Source organism: Lissotriton vulgaris, chromosome 1_1, assembly GCF_964263255.1.
Source record: "Lissotriton vulgaris chromosome 1_1, aLisVul1.2, whole genome shotgun sequence".
In the NCBI taxonomy this organism is placed as follows: domain Eukaryota; kingdom Metazoa; phylum Chordata; class Amphibia; order Caudata; family Salamandridae; genus Lissotriton; species Lissotriton vulgaris.
The window spans coordinates 1,511,150,459-1,511,173,687 of record NC_141685.1 but is presented as its reverse complement, the minus strand read 5'-3'; the positions used below and the strand labels follow the sequence as shown (position 1 = coordinate 1,511,173,687).

The 23,229-nt window shown below is 47.3% G+C and overlaps 1 protein-coding gene across 1 annotated transcript in view; it reads right to left on the bottom strand.

Annotated features, from left to right (window-relative positions):
- Window positions 1–23,229, bottom strand: part of ORC5 (origin recognition complex subunit 5) — a 333,695-nt gene that overhangs the window by 244,486 nt on the left and 65,980 nt on the right. Inside the window, exon 2 of the mRNA XM_086967427.1 lies at window positions 11,236–11,328. Within this exon, the coding sequence (XP_086823553.1) occupies window positions 11,236–11,328 (93 nt within the window). The remainder of the gene's footprint in view (window positions 1–11,235; window positions 11,329–23,229) is intronic.

The following is a 23,229-nucleotide window of genomic DNA, read 5'->3' as shown; positions in this document are numbered from 1 at the left end:
TGGTGGCTGATTGTCCGTCCGAACCACTTCAGGTAGTCCCATGAGTGCAAATGTCTTGTTCAAGACTCTTTGGAAATGCGTAAATGCCGTTGATGCCACTACCTGGACTATGGGGAACTTTGAGAACGAGTCAACCATCACCAACATGGTGCGCCCATCCAGGAAACTTCCTAAATCTAGACTGACTTTGGTCCACTTGGTGGTGCAGGGTTCTTCAGTGATCACCGGTGCCGGATCTCCTCCCGTGATAGTGCAGGCATGGCACTGCCTCACCTTTTCCTCCACCATAGAATCCATTGCAGGAAACCAGGCCTTGCTACTCAACCGGGCCTTTGTCTTGGCCATTCCCTGGAGCCAAACACGCCCCAGCTGGAGTATATGAATCTGCAGCCTTTCCGGGATCACATGTCCTCGCAGAATGACGCCCGGTTCTCCCATGCTGAGTTCATGACGCACTTGCCAAATAGGTTGGCGAGAATGGCTCAGTTCCGCCCTGAGAGCTCGGGCTCTGTCCATAAAACGCATCCAGCCATTATCCACCAGCGCCCTCTTTACTCTAGACAGTGTTTCATCTTCGGTGATGGCACAGCTGATTTCTTCCAGGGTCATGGCGGTGAGGCACGCTCCTTGCAAGACCATCTTCACGAAAGCTTTAGACTGAGATGAATCCATCGATGATTGCTGAGCCAACGTGGACTCTGGGTGGCGTGAGATAAAAATCAAGTAGGGGGGGGAATGAACCATTTGTTCTGTGTTCCCAGGGTCTATGATAACGTGCATGGGGTAATGTTAGTAAAAAACCCTCATATGCGAACACTAGCGTCAAGCGGTATATCTTGGTTCTCCGCTATTCAGTGCCGCAACAGCATTATCATTGGGTCTTTTCCTTTGTATGTTATGCTGACCTCCACATGGAGGAAGACCAACTGGAATGACAGTAGTGACTGCAGCAGAGCGTGGACGCAGGCCCAGACCGTCCCCAGCAACGCAGGAAGACTGTGGCGGAGGCGTCGTCGGCAGCAGTGGCAGTGCCTCGGGTGGGCTCCGGTGGGACTCTGCCGATCGGTGACCTGGAGGCAGGCACGCATGAAGCGCGAACGGCCTCGTCGTCAATGTAGCACAGCGGGTCCTCGTTCAAGAAGGCCGCAGCAGCGCTCTGCAAATAAGGTACCACGCACTCCTAGTTAGGTGATGGCTGGAAGACCATAAGCGGTCTCCGGCCGTTTATTTATCCCCTCGGGTCGAGACCCCCAAGGGGTGTGTGGATGCATGCATGTGAAACAAAGTAGGGGAGAGCCCGGGAGGCTCTCTACAGCCCCCTCCCCCTGAAATATTTAGTAGGGCCCCCCCTGAAACTTGGCTCTAGTTCCTCCCCCGATACCAAGCCCACTGTTTACCACAGCTTCACTTTCACTCTCATTGCTGGCTTCTTATTCCATTTCTTTCCTCCCTCTCATGTTCCTAGCTTCTTATCCAACCTTTTGACCAGAGGGTTTGAATCCTTTCACTGCTTACCTTCAGGAAACTACTTTCTTTTTATTTCTTAACTACAAGGGAGTGCACATGTTTCCTTCCCCTCTCTCCTCGTGTGCTGCTTCCCCCTCAAATGCTTGTCAATCCTACACTTGCGGTGTTTCTACAGCACTGGCTCATCCATTGCCCCCCCATTCCTCCCCTTCCTATTTTTCTTTGAACCCCTACCCAAGTTTCTTGTTGCTCTTCCACTTCCCGCTGCTCCTCTGTGAGACTGCACTTCTCCCCAAAGCCCCTGCCTCCACCCTTGTCGGCTGCCTCGGTTTACAGCATTAATTTTTTACTCTGCCTCCACCCTTCTCGGCTGCCTCGGTTTACAGCATTAATTTTTTACTCTGCCTCCACCCTTGTCGGCTGCCTCGGTTTACAGCATTAATTTTTTACTCTGCCTCCACCCTTGTCGGCTGCCTCGGTTTACAGCATTAATTTTTTACCTGCACCTCCACCCAGCCCGCTGTTGATATCCCACCGTACCCAGCTCCTCTGTTTATTTATTGATATTTTCTCTCTTTTTTTTGCCGGAGGGCCCAGAACGACTATCTATGCTGCTCGTTTTTGAAAAAGCACTTGTGCATATGCATATGCATTCTATTTTTCTTTGAAACCCACTACCTTGGACTGGTAAATTATGTGGATTTTGTTTTTGCTGAGACTGCAGATCATTGTCAAAAAGGATAGGTAAAGCCAGTAAGTCCACATTAGCAACCACTAGGTGAGAGCTATTGGCTTTGCCATTGCTTGGTGACCAATCTCAACTGCAACTCAACCAGACGTCTTTTTTTGCCCTAGGGAGCAGAAATAATATGTTGTATCCTGGATATGTCCTGCGAGGGATTGACCAGTGGTGGCTGGCATCTCCGGAAGTAGGGGGGCACGTAGGCGCGAGCAAAATAAAATAAATAGTAACTTAACGCACCTAAACAAGACGTCCTCCTCTGGTCCTCTTCTCTCCCTCGGAACTGGCAACAGAAACTACCTTGACCAATCAGCGCGCTGCTCTCATGCAGCATGAGAGCAGCGCCCTGATAGGAGGTAGCAAACTCACTTGGTGCCCCACAGCGTTGTTGAGGCTATGGCTTGCTTTAACTCAACTGTCTTAAGACAGCTGGGTTAGAGCGGTTTAAAGTATGCATGTGTGGCTAGCCATCTTAAGATGGCCGGCCAAAAAGACATGCACACTGTAAATAGTGTCATACATGCCCACCCTCCTCCCTACTGAGTGACATGCTGCTGTCACTCAGCGGCGGCCACCCTCGTCCTGACACTGTTCAGGACAGGGAAGAAAAATAAAATGGTAATAAATTTCACGGTGGGGGTGGGGTGGGGTTTCAGTGGGACAATGCTCCTTCGCTCCAACGTAGGAGCCGCCCCTGGGATTGATAGAGGAGGATCCATTAACACCCCCCACCTCGTTTGAATTGGCCCTTTTTGCAGGGTCATCTCTAAACTTTCTGCCTTTCTCCTAGCCTTTTTTAGGTTTCGCTGGGGGGCTCCTCCTCCAGAGAAATCTGTAGTTTCTAGTATGGGTGACTTGAACACGCCTCTCTGCTTCATTGGCTAGCTCCATAAATGGAGGCTAGCCATTGGAACAGAGAGACGTCCGTCAATGCCGGACCAGACACGGGGGCGTTCCCGAGATTCTTTGGCTTTTGCCGACGTCACGCGACGCCGGGAACGCCCCCGTGTCTGGTCCGGCCGTGTTTGCTGCTGTCCTGCCTTGTGTCCCTCCTCCCGCCGTTTCCCGCCTCCCTCCCGCCGTCCGTTCCTCTCGTGTCCTTTCCCGCCCCCCTCCCGCCCCCTGTGTCTTCTCCCGCCCCCTCCCGCCGTCCGTTCCTCTCCCGCCCCCCCCCCCCCGTGTCCTCGTAGGTGCTGCCGCCATTTTTTTTTATTTTTTTTTAATCCGCGGCTGCCCACGCCGCACTTGTGCCAATTTTCGTGCCTCACACCCCCTGTGTCCTCTCCCGCCCCCTCCCGCCGTCCGTTCCTCTCCCGCCCCCCCCCCCGTGTCCTCGTAGGTGCTGCCGCCCGTCAGCTGCTCGGCACCTTGGCCGAGGCACGAAGGGGCTGCGACCGCATTGGTGGCTCGTCGACAGAGGCGCGCTCTGATTGGCCGCTGCAGTGGGCCTGTCCCCGTGAGCTGCGCCGCCGTTGGTTGGAGCCTCGCCGCGTCATCAGGATCTGCCCCGGGAGCCGCGCTGTGAGTGGCTGACTCCGGGGGAACCCTCGACGTCAGCGGAGGCCAGTGGGAGCTGCGACGGGGGCCGTGCCTGCGAGGTATTATTGTTCAGGTCTTCTGCCACGACCCGCTTTGCACCACCCAGGGAGTCACCTCAAATTCCCAGCTGCCCTTTGGTTTTAGCCTACCAGGTTCTACCCCCTAGAGCAGCTTGAGTGTTATGGCCTAATTCTCTGTCTCAGTAGGCTTCTGCTTCATAGTCGTTTCACCTCCCCTGCTGCCAGAATTCCGCCTCTGCCTCATCCCTGCTTTCAACCCCCACTTTGCTGTGGGACCTCGCCCCCACTTCAGGTAAGTGTCCCTCCTGCGCTCTTCTCCACTCTTCCTTGCTGCAGAGTCTGCATGCTTCACCGCAGCTCACTCGAGGACGTTCTCAATACTTGCGGCCTTCTCCCCGTTGTCATCCGCCTCCGCACTGTCTCCGCCTCCTCACCCTCCGCTCCTGCTCCATTGCGGTGTGCTCCGCTCTCCGACATCAGTTGAGCACCCCTCTTTTTGCCGCAGTGCTTCTCATCACCTCTGGGGTTTATTGATTTGTCCTGGGGCCTCCCAACTCCGTCGTCAGGCCGCCTTTGGTTACCTCTGCCTGACAGCAGCGTCTACCACAACAGACTACCCCTGCCCCGAGTTGCTTTAGAGGGGGCCTTGAGTCGTCGGTCTCGGCATCCTCAGGGCTAACGACACTCTTTGTCGGCCGCAGCCTCCATGGATCACACGGCAGCGGCACAGTCCCGCCATAGTTGCCTCTTCGCAGGTCTCCAATACGAGCCTTCGGGGTCGGAATGCCGCCTGGTTCCTGCCGCAGCTTGCCTGCCGCGGGGCTCCATTCATTGGAGCTGATCCTAGATGTACTGCATCGGACTTGGCTAGGGGACAGATCACCTCTCTCCTACCTCTGTATCTGCATCCGGACTCTTCACTCCTCAGCTAGCGGCCACTGTTCTTGGCTACCATGAGACTGTCTCTTCATTTCCCTTGTGTGTAGAGCCCCCCTCTCACTTCATTGCTATTTCTCCTTCTTTCTTTTTCTTACTCTCTCTCCATCCCTTCCTCTCCCTCCCTAACTTTTCTTCCCTCCCTTCGTCTCCCCCTCTCTCTCCCTCCCTCCCAGCCTCCCTCCCTGCCTCTCTTTGTCCCTCCTACTCATCATCCCTCCCTCCTTTCCTCTCTCGCTCCCTTTCTTCCTCCCTCCCTTTCTTCCTCCCTCCCTCTCCCTCCCCTCCCTCCCTCCTTTCCTCCCTCCGTCCCTCTTTTCTTCCATTCCTCTCTCCAGTCCCCCTCTCTCAACACCTCCCTCCCTCTCCACCTCCCACCCCACCTCACTCCCTCTCTCCCTCACTACCTCTCTCCATCCCTCCCTCTCTCCGTCCGTCCCTCTCTCTACCACCCTTCGTCTCTCTACCTTCCTCCGTCCATCCCTCTCTCCCTCCCTGCCTTCCTCTCTCCCTCCCTCTCTGTCCCGCCCCCTCCCTCTGTCCCTCCCTCTCTCTCCCTCGCTGCCTCCCTCTCTCCCCCTCGCTGCCTTCCTCTCTCCCCCGTCCCTCTCTCTCTCCCTCCCTCGTCTCTCTCTCCCTCCCTCCATCTCTCCCTCTACCTCCCCCCTTCCCTCTCTCCCTCCCTCTCTCCCTGCCTCTCTCCCCCCTGCCTCCCTTCCTCTCTTCCTCCCTCACACTCTCCGTACCCCCCTCTCTGTACCCCCTCTCTCCCTCTCGCTCTCCCTCTCTCCCTCCCTCTCTCTCTCCCCCTCTCCCCCTCTCTCCATCTCTCCCTCTCTCCCTCCGCCCCTCCCTCTCTCCACTGCCCCCCTCCCTTCCTCTCTTCTTCCCTCACACTCTCCGTACCCCCTCTCTCCCTACCTCTCTTCCTCACTCTTTTGCTCTCATTCGCTTTCACCCTCTGTGTCTCGGAGACTCCCTCATGCTATCGGTCCATAAGCCTGAAGACTACTTAAGGAAGCCTGGGACCCACAATTCCCTGGAGCTCGTGGGGGATCAGTACCACTGAACCCCCTGAGATGTGAAACCGAACCCACTGCACCCTCTTATGTGTGAGCTGCTGCTATGTTACGATATTCTAAATACACCTCACTGTCTCCGAATATTACATATAAACACACATTTTGAATTTGGACGAGTGCCCCTGTGCACTGTCAGTGATCTGGCCAAAGAGGGCACGAACTACCTGAAACTGGATCATAAATCCAAGATGTTCCAAACAGGGTCCCCAAAAATACGTTTGGCCCAGAGCCCCCAAAATCCTTAAAATGTCCCTGATGACAGCACTGTAGTGATGGACTTCCATTCCTGGAACGTGCCAAACCTGGACCATAGGGCATCCCGACTGACCATACATCCTCCTCCCGGTGACGGGATCAAGTTCCTTCATAGCTCATCCTGCAAAGTGGTTCACTTCAAGGCGTTCAGGTGCGTTCATTGTGTCTGGTGGTTTTGAAAAGCGCCAGATTAGGAATATTGGGGTTTTAAGCGTTGTACAATACAGCGCCCCTACACTCAAATCACACAAGGTCAGGTAGGTGAAAGGAGAGATGAGACTTCATGCCCATTCAATCCACAGGGTTTATTCTAATACTGGCAGCGGGAGGAGCTTGTGTACCAATTACATAGATGCCGCCAAAAGGGAACAAGCATTTACAATGCAATGGTCTCGGCATTCTTAAAGTTAGAGCTATTGGCATTGCTCATGACATTATTTTTATTTATGCTTTTGTTTTTAAAACATAAATAAATGGCATTGTCATTTACAATGCCTATAGCAGGTCATAAGCCTCCTTTTGTTGGAGTCTCCTGGCTGTCAGCAGTCAGGAGCCTCACACCTGATGCAAATGGAGCGGAGGGCTCTGTGCGTGTGTTTGGGGAGCTCTTTGCGTGTGTGTGGGGGGCTCTTGTGTGTGGGGGGCTCTTGTGTGTGGGGGGCTCTTGTGTGTGGGGGGCTCTTGTGTGTGGGGGGCTCTTGTGTGTGTGGGGGGCTCTTGTGTGTGTGGGGGGCTCTTGTGTGTGTGGGGGGCTCTTGTGTGTGTGGGGGGCTCTTGCGTGTGTGTGGGGGGCTCTTGCGTGTGGGGGAATCTTGCGTGTGCGTGGGGGGCTCTTGTGTCTGTGGGGGGCTCTTGCGTGTGTGGGGGCTTTTGCGTGTGTGGGGGTCTATTGCATGTGTGGGGGGCTCTTGCGTGTGTGGGGGGCTCTTGCGTGTGTGTGTGGGGGGGGGCTCTTGCGTGTGTGTGGGGGGGCTCTTGCGTGTGTGTGTGGGGGGGCTCTTGTGTGGTGTGTGGGGGGGCTCTTGTGTGGTCTGTGTAGGGGGCTCTTGTGTGGTGTGTGTGTGGGCCTCGTGTGTGTGTGGGGGGCTCTTGTGTGTGTGGGGGGCGCTTGTGTGGGTGTGTGTGTGTGCAAATGCAATACGTCTCGCATTTGCGACAGAGTAAGCTATTGGCATTGTAAATGACAATGCCATATATTTATCTGTTTTCAAAACCAACACATAAATAAAAAGTTTGTCATTTACAATGCCAATAGCTCTAACTTTTCCGAAGGCGAAACCGTTGCATTGTAAATGCTTGTTCTGACAGTGTTGCTGATTTTAGGACTTTGGGTACTTTGGCACTGCTGTGAGGTGTAAAGTGTGTGTGCTCTCTGTGATAAATGTGGTACGATTGGAATACACCTGTTTGGCCTATTTAATTTACCGGTCAGTCCCTTGTAAAGTGGTATCTCAGACACCCAGGGCTTGTAAATTCAATGCTACTGGTGGGCTTGCAGCGCTGATTGCACCACCCACCAAAGTAGCTTTGCAAACCTATTGCAGGCCTCTGCCATTGCAGGGCCTGTGCGTGCAGCGTTACTGCCGCTGTGACGTGGCACCTAAAGTGTGTGCCATGTCTGTGACCCCACTTTTACGGCATGTCAGTCACCCCTAAGGTAGGCCCTAGCTAGCCATATGGGCAGGGTGCATTGTAGATAAAAGATAGGAGATGTACCTTAAGTGTGCGACATGTCCTGGTAGTGGCAAAGCGCCATTTTGGTTTCTCACTACCTCCCATAGGAATGCATTGAGGATTCCCTGATAAGTGTTTCAGTGGAAATTCCTGATGTGAGAGGAGAAGCATGGTCAAGTTCGGTAGGTTTGGAATAGTGATAATAAATACTATGCAATGGTGTGCACAGATTTATTATAACTATTTTAGAAATGCCACTTTTAGAAGTTGGCATTTCTGTGTGCTATGTGTCTGCCTGCCTGATATGAACTGAATGTCTGGCTTTTGAGTGACAGGGGCTGGTGAGGTGTGTGTGTGGCTCCAGGAGGGGCAGAGTGAGTCAGCGCTAGGCTGAATAGGACATTAGTATTTGGAGTGGTGGGAGGAGAAGTCCCTAAATAGGATTACGCCTGCTCTAGTTAATGCTGGCTTCGCCCCCCTGTGTTGTGTCTGATGACGAGCCCCCACCTAACAATGGAGAAGAGGAGCCCTGTCAACAGAGGGCTCCAAATCCCCCTTGAACCAGTTGCATCTGGTTCCCCCAAAGCCCCGTCCTGCAGACAGAGAATATGTGTATACATACTGGGGCTGTGACCCCATGAAAGGGTGCTGTTCCTGTGCTACTGGGGTTTGCTGCTGCTGGGGGGCGACGAGGAACCGTCACAAGGGCTAGCCTCCCTGCTGGAGGTCCCAGTGTGCTGGCCTCCCTGGGCCTAACCATACCCCTTGAAACCTAATGGACTTAGCACCTTGTGAGTGCTTTATTTTTATCCAGGAGAGAGGAGCCGGTTTATCCACTTCTGCAGCGCAGAGCTGGACATTCTGGAGAGGGAATCCCCGGCGCAGGGATTCCCCCGTGCTGCTCTATGGAGCAGGTGCCCACTCCACAGTTTGTGCAGCCGAGCAGGTGCCCACATGCTTTATAATCTTAATTGGAAGCGGGTGCACACCCCAAGCGGGTGCCCACACCACGCTTGATGGTTACACGTGGGTGCCCACCCCACATTTTTGCCCATTTTTGCAGCAGGTGCCCACCCCGCATTTGCTTTTTATTCAAAGCGGGAGCCCACCACGCGTCTCACTGCCAAGGGAATTACTACCGCGGCCCGAGCCACCGCCGCAGAGAGCACTGAAGACCCAGAAGTCAGGCAGGACGAGCCCGACGGTGGGCGGTGCCCCGCGCCCTCTGGAGCGGAAGCTACAGCTGGTGAACCAGCAGAGATCCCCTGCGTGAGTGAGAGCCACGCGGTATCAGCAAAAATGAAGCAAGGGGCTCCAAGGTAGGCGGGACCCACCGAGGCACATTGTCGGTGCCTGGGGACCGCCGAGTGACCAGAGCAGACGCCAGAATGATCTAGAGAGCCGGTGAGTGGGGGCTCAGTTGTAACCCTGAAGGGGGATGAGGCGAAGAGGAGGAGCCCAGTCCAAGCCCCAGTGAGTGGGGCTGAGGCTGTTCTTTTGGCTGTGGGGGATCACGAGGCACCAGGGCAGTGTCTGACATCCTGAGCGGACCCACAGGAGAGCGGGACGCTCCAACGTGGCCACATTGGTTTTAGGACCCCAGTGGGGGTAGTGCCTCTTATGTGGGCTCATAGCTGCACTGCCGTGACAGCAGCTAAAACGCGTGGCCACATTGTTTTACAGAATCCCAGTGGGGTTCACAAGGCACAGTGGTGCCAGTGCCCTTCCCAGCTGCCCTGGGAGAGCACAGGTAGCTGCAACACTGGAGGCATTTTGTTTAGCATAAAGAGAAAGGAGTGAGATACACTCCTTGGCCCCAGAGCTTTGCACACTTTGGCTTTTGCTGCTGAGGCAGCCAGGGGGCACTTTGCGAGGTATTTCTTAGAGCCCTGACATTTCTGGACAAAGGGCATTTGAGCACAGAGGAAGGTCAGTTGGCCTGGGGTCAGTTTAGGGTGTTGGTAGGACACAAGGCCCTAATGTGATACCAATGCATAATGTGTTTATGCCCAGTTTTCAGGCCTACTATGTTTGCCTAACAGTTTCAGGCAAAATGCAATGTTACCAGTCATGACAGTTTTATTTTTACCGGAATGTGATGTGAAGTATGTCCAGTGTTTGGACATAATGTGTTTAGGCCTTATGTGATGTTGCATAATGTATCTATGGTGATGCCTATGACATAATTAGTTTATGTTTAGGATGCTTATGCATAATGCGTTTATGCTGGTGAGGCCTAATGTGTAATGTGTTTATGCTAATGAGGTGTGGGCCTAATGTGATTTATTGCCAAATGTCATGCTATGATATTTTAGGATGGTGTCCAATGCTAATGTGATGATGTTTAGGTAATTAAGGTACCAGTAGTTACTGGTTGTATTTTAGATTTACTTACCTGATCTAATGGTTCTAACAGTGGTCCGATTGGCCCGGTCATGGATATAATCCCCTGAGAATTTTGCTGATTGCCAGTTGGCGCAGTGTAAATGTGGGATTATGTTTCTAATGTGTATATGATCATACAAAGGCTATTTTTGATATAACCTTGTGTGGAGTTTCTTTTGTGGTGTGCCTAGTGTGTTGCTGCTATGTGTGTGATGCGCAAAAGCTTTACACATCGCCTCTGAGATAAGCCGGACTGCTCGTGCCAAGCTACCAAGGGGCTGAGAAGGGGTCATATTCAGCGTGTAACTCCCTTGCCCTGACTAGAGTGGTCATTTCTCCCTGGCTGTGGTGCAAGCCTAAGCCAACCAGAAATCCCATTTCTAACACCCCCCACCCTGCCTTCCTTCCTTGTAGAGCTGCAGGAACAGAATACCCAATGACAGCTTATGATGCCCACTCTTCATACATTAAAAGTATAGAAGACATGGGGAGGCAATGGCTTGAGGCCGGGGATATGTTAGTACCACCTGGGGCAGGAAGTCTAAATGACAATTTGCCTCCCCAGCACAAAAACAAATACACCAATACATAAACATCATGGAAGGTCCAGGGATAATTAGTTACCAACGTAAGATTCATTTTTAAAATGGGGATGGGGAAGCATCATTTTAATAAGAAGATGCCAAGATACTCAATGTATTATTGAAAGCTGCATTTAGTATTTTTCCCTTAACTGAAATTTCGACTTACGGGATTTATACTTATGAACCTACAGGGTGAGATTTTTTTTTAATGAGTACGATTTAAAACTGGATAGAATTTTGAGGTTCAGAACGTCAACGTGCTAGAAATTAATGTGATGCCTCTACTGACCACAACAAATGGTTTTCAGGTAGAAATTAACCAATAAATAAGACATGTATTTTACTTATTATTTACTCGTGAGTTAGCAGACATTCGTTACCATGCTTCTTTAACAAAGATATTTAGGGATCACAGGTTATGGGTAGGTCTACACGTCTTTTGCAAGTGTTGGAAGTATAACAACCTAAAACTTATGTTTTGCAGGGTAATCGAAGTTGCTCATTTGCAAAACTACAAAACAGTCCCTGAAGTTCTGAGGCATGCATGTTACCTTAAGAATCTGGAGAATGGTTTGCATCACGTAAGTTTTTCCTGTAGCCGTGTGCCCATAGATAAAAATGGATGGGAAGCTGTAATGTTGACGCTGAAAAAGAAAAACAAAAAAAATGTATACATCAGAATTAAACATTTCTTACTCTCACTTATTCCCATCAGTTCGTATCAAACATGTAAGTATGGTATCTGGTGTTCAGTGTTCATGCTGCCCAAGATGGCCTACAGGTGAGGAGCACCGGTCGGGAGCTCCTGTTAAGGGATTGCCTTTATGGCTCAAATCCATTAATTTCCACCCCCTCCTGGACCCTTTACCTTACCTGATGGTCGTTCTTAGACAGCGGTCTCCACCTCTCCTTTTTCTCCCATTTCGCGCATTTGAGTGGCGCACAGTAGGCGGCAGTGTCAGCTGATCCCTCAGCCGAGAGCAAGATCCTCAGAAAGGGCTAGGCAGCAGAGAGGGTCGCTAGTCTAACTCGCGACCCTCCCAAAAAAAAACTTACAGAGAGAGAACGTTTGGATACGTTTCCTGTGTTCGATGCAGCCCAATGGGCTCAACGATAGAATAGAATTTCTTTGTTATCTTCAATTGAGAACTGTTGACAGTACTTGCATTTTTTTTATATTATTGACATTAGTTTTGTCTTTTGAAGATATATACCATTCGTAATTGTGGATGTTTACACTGTTTATACATGACTATTTTTATATTTTCCATTTATACTTCGTTTATGCACTTTGTGATTGATCTGCACATTGCACATACGCGACCTTTTAAGATGGCGCTCACTTTTTGTTAAATTGTTTAGTCTTATGTCTATGTTTTTTGACCGGGAGGTGACCGGCCATTGGCAAGATTTACTTTATTGTACACAACGTTCACGCCGCGACTTCACTTTGTCCGACTTCACCCACGCACTAACCCGCTTGGACTAACCTCCCATGAGTTTTCGTCTCTTCACCCCAGTAAGTACCTCACGTATGACGACTAACTTATTTTTGGTGATCAAATTGCTGGCCCTAGCGTTTGTTCATACCGGCACCTTTGGTTTTTTGCAGATATACAGTGTTTCCGTCTGAATTGCTGTCACTGTAAGATTACATTTTTATTGGCTCACTTTCATAGGTTTACTTAGTGCACTGCGTTTTTCTATTAGTTTTATTTTTTAGCGGTAAGTTCCTTTAATTTGCATCCTACGTTATTTAACACACATGATTTACGGGCAACCTGTCATTCATGCTCATGCACTCCGGTCGATTATCATTGAGTTCTCAAGTTTGAATTGCACCATTCTCACCTTCTACGTTTATCTTAGGATACAGAATTACCGTTTCTGTATTCTGGAGCCACATTACGTTTTGCACCAACTGAGTCACTTTACCATTTGATCAATATTGAAAGAATGGGCACTAAGCATGAACACATCTGGACATCCACGTAGTGTTCGCGTATATATTTAATAATTCTTGGATGGAAGGCCTTCCTGTAAGGTTTGCATTAAAGTTTTCATTTTCAGAATATTCCCCTGACGAAGGGCACATCCAATGCCCGAAATGCATTGGGATGGATTTGAATATTGAATGGATGTCAACTTTAATCTCTGATATTTTGGTTGTCAAGCTATCAAAGACTACTATCATGAACTAGATTATGAATATATATTGACATGAAGAAATAATGTCAAAGTTCATGACATTTAATGGTCATTAAACAGATGCCAACACATTGTTGTTCAACATGAAGACTTTTAATCTGATACATTGGATTGAACCTTTCACTGGTCTTTCGTGCTGTGCACTGGTGGGCAGCTCCTCTATAGGAGCTGCATCATTATTGTATTTTCAACAACACTCAGTGGAACAGAGTGAAGCCCGGGTAGCACGCCACACCTTGCCTCACGTTGTAAACATTGGTTTAACCACGGTTGTGCGTGTCTCCTTCGCACTGTAAAAATACATGTTTGCCAGCGTTTATTCTTTTTGGCACCCTAAAGACGCAGAAGGCGGCTAGGCAGATTCTAGTATTCATGGCCAATTACTATCCTCATCGAATAGCAGGGATGCCGATCACATGGGAGAGATTTCCACCACCATTATACCAGGGACAGCATTAGTTCTATGAAGAACAGCGATCATGGCTCACGATTGGGGCCATAGTGCCAAGGAACACTATTATGCACCACATAACGACAATTACACTTGTGTCAACAACTCCCACAATAAGTCAAGGATCACAATCACTATGCCAGGGAAAGGCTGAATGCAGTGAAGAAGGGCCATAAAATATCATGGACTAGCCACTTTTATGCTGGGGATCACTAAAATCAGATTGCTAACAAAATCATAATATGTCAGGAAAAGGCCCATGTTTCATTCTCCTCAGTTTCATTCAAACCCAAATACGCCCCTCTTCTCCTATCTCAAATTTCCTTCTCTCTCAGACCATTGTCAGTCTGTCTCTCTTGGGTGAGTCTATCTCACTAAAGTCAGTGTTTCTCCCTCTCAAGTCGCACTTTTTCCACTCTTAAACGAGCCTCTCTTTTTTCCATGAGGCCAGCTGTGCTCTCTCTTTACATCTCCACCCTCTTCAGACCAGTTTGCCAGCTTCTCACATCTCTCTCTCCGCCACCCCCGCGAAAACACTTTAGTGAGGCCCATCAGGAATTGGTGTGGAAACCATTTTCATCCTCTTAACTGAAAGACTGTTAATCCTGTTCATCACTGCCACAATAATAGCTTCATCTCAAATTTCGTTTTCGAATTAGTGGCCCTCACGGTCAGGCTAATTTTTGGCAACAGGGTTTATTCCAGTGGGCTTTTCATAATGCAGCACAGCATCCATATTTATGATCTATATATAAACCTGAATTAAAAATTACTAGCACATTTTAAGTAAATGCGGCCCTTGCCCATCAAAGACTTGTGGGGGAGGCAACAAAGCTTGACAACAGTGTGCTTCCTGGTCAGTGAGTGCGGGGTTCATTTCATAAAGTATTTTGGTGGTCACAAGCCCTCAGATTTACCAAATCCTAAGGTTTTTCGGTTATTACAACAATGTACGTGAGGCCAGTGTGTGGTAAAGCATCACACTGCCTATTTTCTGAGATTGTTATTGAGTGACTAGAACCAGGGTGCTCAAAATGCTTTTAGCCATATAGCACCGCCACTGTCCCTATGAATACCTTGTTCTGTAAACTGCTACATGCGCCTAGTAGCTGGTCAGTTCGTCCAGTGGGGAACTGCCTTCAATAAAAGTTAGAGCAACATCAGCTGCTGTCTGCATCCAGCAACCTCCACAGAATCGGCAGCTGCTCTGCCTCAGCATCCCAAGGATAGCACAGCAACAGCTTCAAAGCACCAAAGTACTTACCTCCAGCCAGGCACGCAACACCCAATGGACTCAAAGGGCTTCTGCCCGCCATGTCGTGTGTGGCTGCCCGGGCTGAGACAGCTTCACAAGTCTTTTAAAGACCTTTTGCTTGTTAATGAGGCTTTGATGCCCCCCACGCCCGACTTGGAGCCCCTGCAGCTCCACTCTGCACTCTGCCTTTTCCTTGAAGAATCAGCCACCCCCTGAATTTTTCTTACACACAGCCGCCCCCCACTGAGATTTGACTCTAGTTGCGCCTCTGCCGCCAGCCCTCAACGGCGCTTCACTGTGTTATGTGTAGCGGCACTGCCAATATCCAGGGACACGCAACCGCAATTTTTGACAGGAAAGTTCAAAAGTTGCTACAATTGCGGCATTAATGGAGCTCTGCTGCCATTTAGTGGCCAAATGCAGGTAGTTTCCTGTCTCAACAGAAAATTCATTTACCACTATGACAGATACACTTGAATTGACTGAGTCTAGTGTTCGAACAATAAATTGACAAGTATCTGATAAACCTGAAGCACTTTTATATTGCAAGAATATGCTAGAGATAAAAAGGAGGGAATAAAACACACAAACTATTTCATAAATGTGAGGGTCATGTGCATGCAATAAACATTTTGAATATCATATTAATTCAACTATAAAATGTAGTTTTAAGAGTACAGTTGCGTTCTAACAGGCAGGTGAACTTTGACCAGGTATAGAAACCCATTTTAGTTTTAATGCATAGATTAGAATATGTTTCTTGATTGTGCAAAAAAAAGTGTACTATTGGCTTTGAATTACTGTACCCTAAAGACAGTTTAAACATACTAGGATAACAAAAAAATGGAATGCAATGAAAAAAAAGCATTGGCGTCGTAATAATTGGGCTACCGGGCCTGGCACTGAAGCACACTTCTTTTATGTGGCTGTGCACATAGGGTGACAGAAACACAATCACCCAGACTGCAAGAGAGCCAATAGCTGAAGTGTGCTGACTCAGTGTCCCATCCTGTAAAGCTATAGTGGCCATATATGTGTGGAATTCCTCTGGCACAGGCATATTGTTTGCGGTAAAGGACATCATTTTTATTTTGAACAATGGGCAATTAGGCCCACTTCCAAGTCGCACCTACATTTGATTAGCAGTTTTCAATACCACCACACAGTTGTGGGATTAAGAATTGTTTGCTATTAAGGCTAGATAGGTTTTAAGGTGTTCAAAATTCTACGTGTTTCATTATCTCAGGCCCCCTAATTTATAAACTCTATAAAATTTGTGGCTATTTGCAAGGTTTCTTGATTATACTCATATACATGAAGAACGAAAGCAAGATCTGTGATTGTTTTCTAAATAAAATGTACCCGAATAGTATTTGTAATTAGCAACATTTCTGTGTTGAACTACTGAACAATTTTTCAGTAAAACTTTAATTACTATTTCAGTGTTTCTTAACCTGTGGTTGTCCACAGAACCGTATTCAACTATAATCAGTATTTTCGGACAATCTAACATTTTGAGGAAAATAATTGTTCAACAATGGTTCCTTCCACGAGGATAATAATAATATAATCAAGTAGCAATAATATTTACTTTGTCTATCGTATTGACTCCCTTATATACACTTGTACTATATAGTGAGCTCAGATGAGCACCTTTGAGACCACTACCTTTTAGCACAATCGTTTTCCTTGTAGGGGCTGTCTTACGCACTCGGCCCCGGTTTGGAGTTTCCTGGCTCCTTGATTCCAACGGAAGCCATCTTAAAAGGGTTCGTATTTAGCTCTTATTCATTTCATGGTTTTAATTTTCACACACTTTCCTTTGTTTAAGTTTCCAGTATCATTCCTTCACAGGGGAGCCTGTGAAGGTTTGTTTTTTTCGGGGGGGGGGGGGGGGGGGGGGAATGGTCTAGACCCCAGACTGGTCCCCATTTTATTTCCCCATGTATTTTTAATTCTCAAGGCTCGAACAATCTAAACATTCTCAATTTTTAAAACCTATTCGACCTGCACTTGACCTCTGTGAGCAAATGTGACAAGTTAACAAGATGTAAATGCATTTGTATTGCTTATTCATTTTGTGCGCAATAAAGATGCCTTTAAATCTTGCAATCTTATCACATTTGCTCTCCTTTCAGATACAGAGGTCAAATGTCAGTCTTCCTTCCTACTAGCCAGAAAGGGCGAGTAGGACCTAAAAACAACTCGCACTAAGTAAATCTGGCTCGCAAATGCCAGCGGGCAAGTGGATTTTTCGAACCAGAGTAGGATTGATTGATTGCGCTCTCAGCACTCGTGTGGTAGACACGCTACTCACATGGAGGGTTATCTAAACGCACCTACAGCATCCGTGCTGCTGGCGCTCCAAAGGCAAGCCCATCCGTGCTCGGACCGCACTCCGCACCAGCCACTATGTCAGTCCCCACTCCCAACATAGAGCACTAACAAAATACTCCAGAGTCCAGCTCCTCAATATGAACCTTCCAGGTAAGCGCTAATGTGGCCCTTCTCTCTGTCCAGGCAAGCACAGTGAAATAGCTACCTGTCCAGAGTGCAAGCTTACCCTTTTGAATATAAAAGTGGAAGAAGACATACCTAGAAAAGCTACTCCGTCAAAGACTGCACCCCCCATAAAGCCATAAAGCCAGTACTTTGTACGCAAATCTATGAGAGTTCCCGGACTAAACATGCTGTTGAGTTCGCAGACTTCATGGACACTCAAAATATTGACATTGCTTTTATTACGGAGTCCAGGGCAGACAAATTGTCTGGTCCAGAATTACTGATCGCTGTTCCCGTAGGCTTCTACATTTTCAGACAGGACCTATGAGGCAAAAGAGATGGTGGCCTGCCCGTCATCTACCATAGTACATTGAGAGGAGTCTTCGCAAACCACAATATCACTAAAGAAGTTGAGGTACTACCTTTCAAAATCCAAATTACCAACCAGCACTTGTTCAATGATATGCTTATATATCGTCCCCCAGTTCCAGGACAGCATCTATGCAGTCAATAGGACAGAAAATGGATATAGCTGCTCAGTTTTTTTAATATACCATCCTGGGCGGCTAAAATCTTCATTTAGAAAACACCCAAGACAAGGATGCAGCACATCTGAATGATTTATTGGATAGCCTAGGTTTCTCTCAGCGTGTTATAGGATCCACACACTTGACAGGACACCTGATGGAAGGGTGTCTTCTCAAATAAGGACTACCTTCAAATTCTAACTTCACTTCCACTGATCTGACAATATTGCCATCATATTTACCCTAAATTCTCTGTCTCTTCCAGCTCTTCACAGCTGAAAACACACAAGTTGATATGCCCTTGGCACTCCATCACATCAGAAGCCTTGGAAAGGTCCGTCACTCAGAATTATGCGCAGTCTAGTAAAGGCTTAAATGCAGCTGCAATCTCCTTCAACCAGTGGGTCAATGCTTCCAGGAATAGTAGAATACCAGAAAAACAAATATAAAAATCAGAGATCTAAGCCCTCAGAACCTTGGTCTTCTGAGAGTCTTAGGATCCAAAAGGAAACTTGCCGACGGCTGGAGAGGAAATGGAGACTCAGCTACAGCTCCACTGAAAGGGAAGCTTATAAAAAGTCATTGGCAGCCTATACAGCACTAATATTTAGCATAACATCCTGCTTCTTTACAATGGCATTTGAAGCCTCAAGCAATTCTTCTAACGAAGTGCTTCCCATTACCATGGTAAGAAAGCTCACTAAGCCTCCAAAAAATACAAATATATAAAATGTTAACCAAGAGCTTTGTGACTGGCAACTTTTTCAGGACAGAAGACAGTCTATAACAATTTCTCAAGCAATCACCTTTCTGGCCCACCTTGGTCGCTTAGTTTTAAGGGCTACAAATGCCTCTCCAGAGGGTATTCCTGACCCAGCAGGGTCATGTTTAAAAATGGCCACCCCCTCTTGCTCTTCTTTCACGCACTTCACCTTAGCTCAGGTCATAAATCTACTCCATCAAACAAAGTCTGATTCCCAGTTGGATTCTTGTCCTCCCAAGATACTTTTTCTATTGCCTGACTCCACCGGGAAGCATCTACAACCCTCTTCATCCAAATCTTTTCCTCTGGCATTTTTCCTACAAATGAAAAACACCATTAGTACTCCCACTGCAAAAAAAGAAAAATCCTAATTTGGATGATACTGAACAAAATAAGTACAGACCCATTTCTAGACTACCCTTGCATGTCAAAATGGTAGAAAAGGCTACGAACATAGAAATCTTTGACTTCGAGACCCATGGACATCTGGATCCCACTCAATTTGGGTTCAGAAGGCGCCACAACATCAAACCTGCTCTGTTCAGAGCAGGTCAGGCAGACAGTGGATGCAGCATTGGTGCGTCTAGACCTCTCTGCAGCATTCCATACTGTTATTCATAACAAGCTCCTGGATCGGCTGGTAACCATCTGTATCAAGGGGCATGCACTTGCATTGCTCAAATCTTTTCTTGTCAGTCGAGAACAATTAGTTGCCTACGCAGATTTTAACTCACCAACCTTCACACTTCCCTGAGGTGTCCCCCAGGGCTCCTCCCTAAGCCATACTTTTAACATTTAAGTTTCTCCGTTAGCAAAACGGATTCAGTCCTTTGGGTTCACGGTTGTATCTTATGCCAATGACTCGCAAACTGTAGTATCGGTGGCCAGTAACCCAGCGGACACGGCCACTCGTTTCCAAAATTATTTGCTTCAAGTCGGGCATTGGATGGCCGCAAATAGTCTAAAGCTTTACTCCAGCAAAACGGAGGTCCTACTTCTTGGGAACATTGTGTGCTTTTGGTTGCAAACTCTGTGGCCGCAAAAGCTCGACTCTCTCCCTACACCAGTAAGTGAGGTGAAAAACCTGGGAGAAACCTTTGATAGTAAACTGTAAAAGTATTTTGATAAAATTTAAGATTAACCAAAATGCAGCTGCCTCTGGGTTTCCCGAAGCACGAATCTGCTTCCCTTGCGCTCAGGCACCTGCATGGGATCCTTCCTGGTTAGGAAGCGTATAGACTTTAAGGCTTTGTGTATCACCTTTAAAGCGCTGCATGTTTTCAGAACCAAACCATACTCATTACAAACAGTTGTGAATTCCATTTTGGCATTAGCAATTCTACATGCTTACATCAAACAAAATCCGCACATCAAGTGCCAACTCCTTTGTTATAACTTTTCCCTCCAGAGAAAAAATATTTTGACCAACATGGACAAACACCTGTCCCTAAATCTCACTGTTCTTGGAGCAGAGAACCCGTCCCAGTCTGGAAAAAGTTTTTTCTCCCAAATAGTTAAACAGTGAGAATGGCATGCAAGAGGTTAAACATCAAGTGGTGGGTGCGAACAAACTTACAGGGTATCCCAGTTTTGAAATTACCATTTCCCGCCTAGTTTCAGCCCATGCGAGTAGATTTGCCAACATTAAAATCTTCATGTGTGTTCATCTATTCTATTCAGGAATGCAAAATCAGTTAACCTTCATTCATAAATAGCTTTGAAAGTCTGTTCCCTAACATTTTGACTCCGACAAAATCTTTTAGGGTTAATTTTGTTGTAAATTGTAAACCAGTCATTTATGGAGTACTTCGTATATGTCTACAGTTACGACACACAAAGGGACTTTGGCACAGTGAGAGGAAGAAATCTGTCCAAGAATTACGCAATGTGAAAAAAACATTGAGAGATTGGCATCATTGATCCTCAGTAGGCAACCTTGACACGGATCCATTAATCAAATTGGGTTTATTTACGGTAACCTTTAGTGAAATCAAGTGAATGCTTAAATGTAAATTTGCCAGAGCAATTCAAAGGATGCTTCCCCAAACTGAAGTCAGAGAGAGCAATGATACCATTAGAATAATTATATATCGGACATTGAGCAGTACTCCAACTTAACGAAAGAGACAATATATTCAGACCTCTACTGTGATCAAAAAGCGGTCTTAAACAGATTCCACCAATAAACAATCTGAACAATCAAAGATTTGACAAACAGAATGCTGGTATACTCAAGAGTCCGGGGAAATGTGGAAAAGCTGAACCTAGCTAGAACACAAGCCCCAACAGTAGGCCCCGTTATACTTAGAGGGTATTATCACTGTGCAGAAATAAAAAGAAAGCTGCAATAATTTGTCACCTTGCTACATAGTACCAAACGGGGCAAGCAGCCTTTTAACACATTGGCTGCTAGGGGGTTTTTCCCCTCCTGTGCTGATCCTTGATGAACCCCATTGTTCATGACAAGGTCAACTCGTCAAACGCACAGCGCAGGTAACGCCCATGATGAGCTGACCTTGTCAGGAGCATGGAAGGGGTTAAGCAGGACAAGTAGATATCTGAATCATACTGTCCCTTGTATAAATAGATATTTCATAAACATCCACGATCCTGTGAACGGAAGTAAAACAAATGACCGTTGAACACACCAATGAATGTAGGAGTGCTAACACAAAGCCCTTCTATGCATTGATACATGTATTTTTTTACCACCCCCCACAATTACACAAGAGTGGGGAAAACAGCAGAGCAGTCGGTCCAAACTCCCGATTCCATGTCATAATAAGACAAAAACTCACCTGAAAAATTACCACTTTGATTCAACCTAAATATTTTATCATGATATTAAAAAGGTTGCCCTTGCTTGGGTCACACCCATAAGCATATATACTACCAGTTAAAAAACTGGTAAATAAAATTCGAGCCCTTACCAGCTGCATTCACCTTCCTATACATACAGAAACTAACCAGGGTTTAAACAAACATATGTTCACCTACAAACTGCTATGCTTACTAACAGTGCCAAGTGCTGCACATTTCTCACAAATACGAGGCACTCTGCAATCCAGAAACCATTCATAAGCATGAGTGCACGATTGGTACGGTTTTAATTTCAATATAAATGGAAATTTTTTAAAAATTAATTCGAAAAAAGTTTGCTCAACTATTGTGGAACTTTAAATGCCATTTATCTCATCATTTAGTAAAACTGGTATTAGACTTGTCACCATTGGTGTTGGTCTCCTCTCCCTTCCATTTTTTTTGCTGTTGCCTCCTGTGTTTGTGTTGGTCTAGATGCTTTGGGCACTTTACCACTGCTGTTCAGTGCCAATGTGCAAGTATTTGTATCTGGGTTTTATATCGCGCCAACTCACCGACAGGTCTCAAAGCGCTTCTGACCAAGTACAGCAACAAGAAACAAGATGGAAGAGTGTGGAAATATCGACCTATCTTACGGGGATGTAAACGCGTCCTTGAAAAGTAAGGTCTTCAGGGATTTCCTAAAGCGGAGAAGATTGGGTTCTCTACGAAGCACCTCCGGCAGCTTGTTTCAGATGGTAGGAGCTTGGACTGAAAAGGATCTGCCTCCTTTAGTTGCGAGTTTAAAGCGTGGGCAGGATAGCAGGAAGGAGTCGGAGGATCGCAGGGCGCGCTTAGTTTCATACATTTCAAGCCTATCTTTTATATAGGCTGGCGCCTGTCCATGAATTGCTTTATGGCAGATGCACATGCTCTTAAATTCGACTCTCTGCTTCATAGGGAGTCAATGTAACCTATAAAGCAGGGGGGGAGGCGTGGGTCCGCCTGGGTAATCCGAATATTAAACGGGCTGCGTCGTTCAAGATGACCTGAAGACGATTGATGGAATTTTTTGGGAGACCTAGGTATAACGCGTTTCCGTAGTCGATTCTGGACACTATTGTGGCTGAAACAATGGTTCGAAGCATGTTCATTGAGAGTAGTGGGGACGAGTTTACGTAGCTGCCTGATCAGGTTGGTACAAGTGCTCCCTTTTTATCAATTGTTGTTATGGATTAGCGATTCTATGATTGGCTTATTTGATTTACTTGTCAGACCCTAGTACAGTGCACCATGTGTGACAAGGGCCTGTAAATCAAATGCTGCTGGTGGACTTGCAGCACTGATTGTGCCACCCACAGACCCAGCTTGTAAAATGTGGCTCAGGCCTGCCATTGCAAGGCCTGTGTGCAGTCTGGGACTGCCATGTCGACTTGGCAAGTGCACCCACTATCCAGTCCCCAAACATTCCCTTTTCTGCATGCTAGTCGCCCCTAAGGTACCCCGTGGGCAGGGTGCATTGTATGTGAAAGGTAGGGCATGCACCGATAGTGAAATACTGCCTATTTCGTTTTTCATTTTTGCAAGGCTATCTGTTCCCATATGCCAGAACGGGTAGTTTGTTTATAACATCTTATAAATATAACTGACCCTGGGCATAAGATTGAAACAAAAAGTTTAGTATGCCTGAACTCAGAGTGTTAAAGCACATCTTTTAGTAAGGGTGATTCTCTACATTCGGTGTTTGAAAAAAACACTTTTAGAAAGTGGGTATTTTCTTGCCTAACCATCTAGTGTGCCTTTGCTTGTTTTGTGTATTGCATGTCTAGCTTTTGGATGACCGGGCCGGAGAAGGTCTGTGGCTCCAGAAGTCTAATGGGTCAGGGCTGGGCGGAATGGACCTGGGTTGCATTTAGAATAGGGAGAGGAGATTTCCTTTCACCTGCCTGGGCCTGGTCTGCCTTCAACAATGCGGTCTCCATCTCCTGCGAGGAACCTGCACCAGTGAGGACAGAACTGGTTTTGGCTGGGTACAGACAC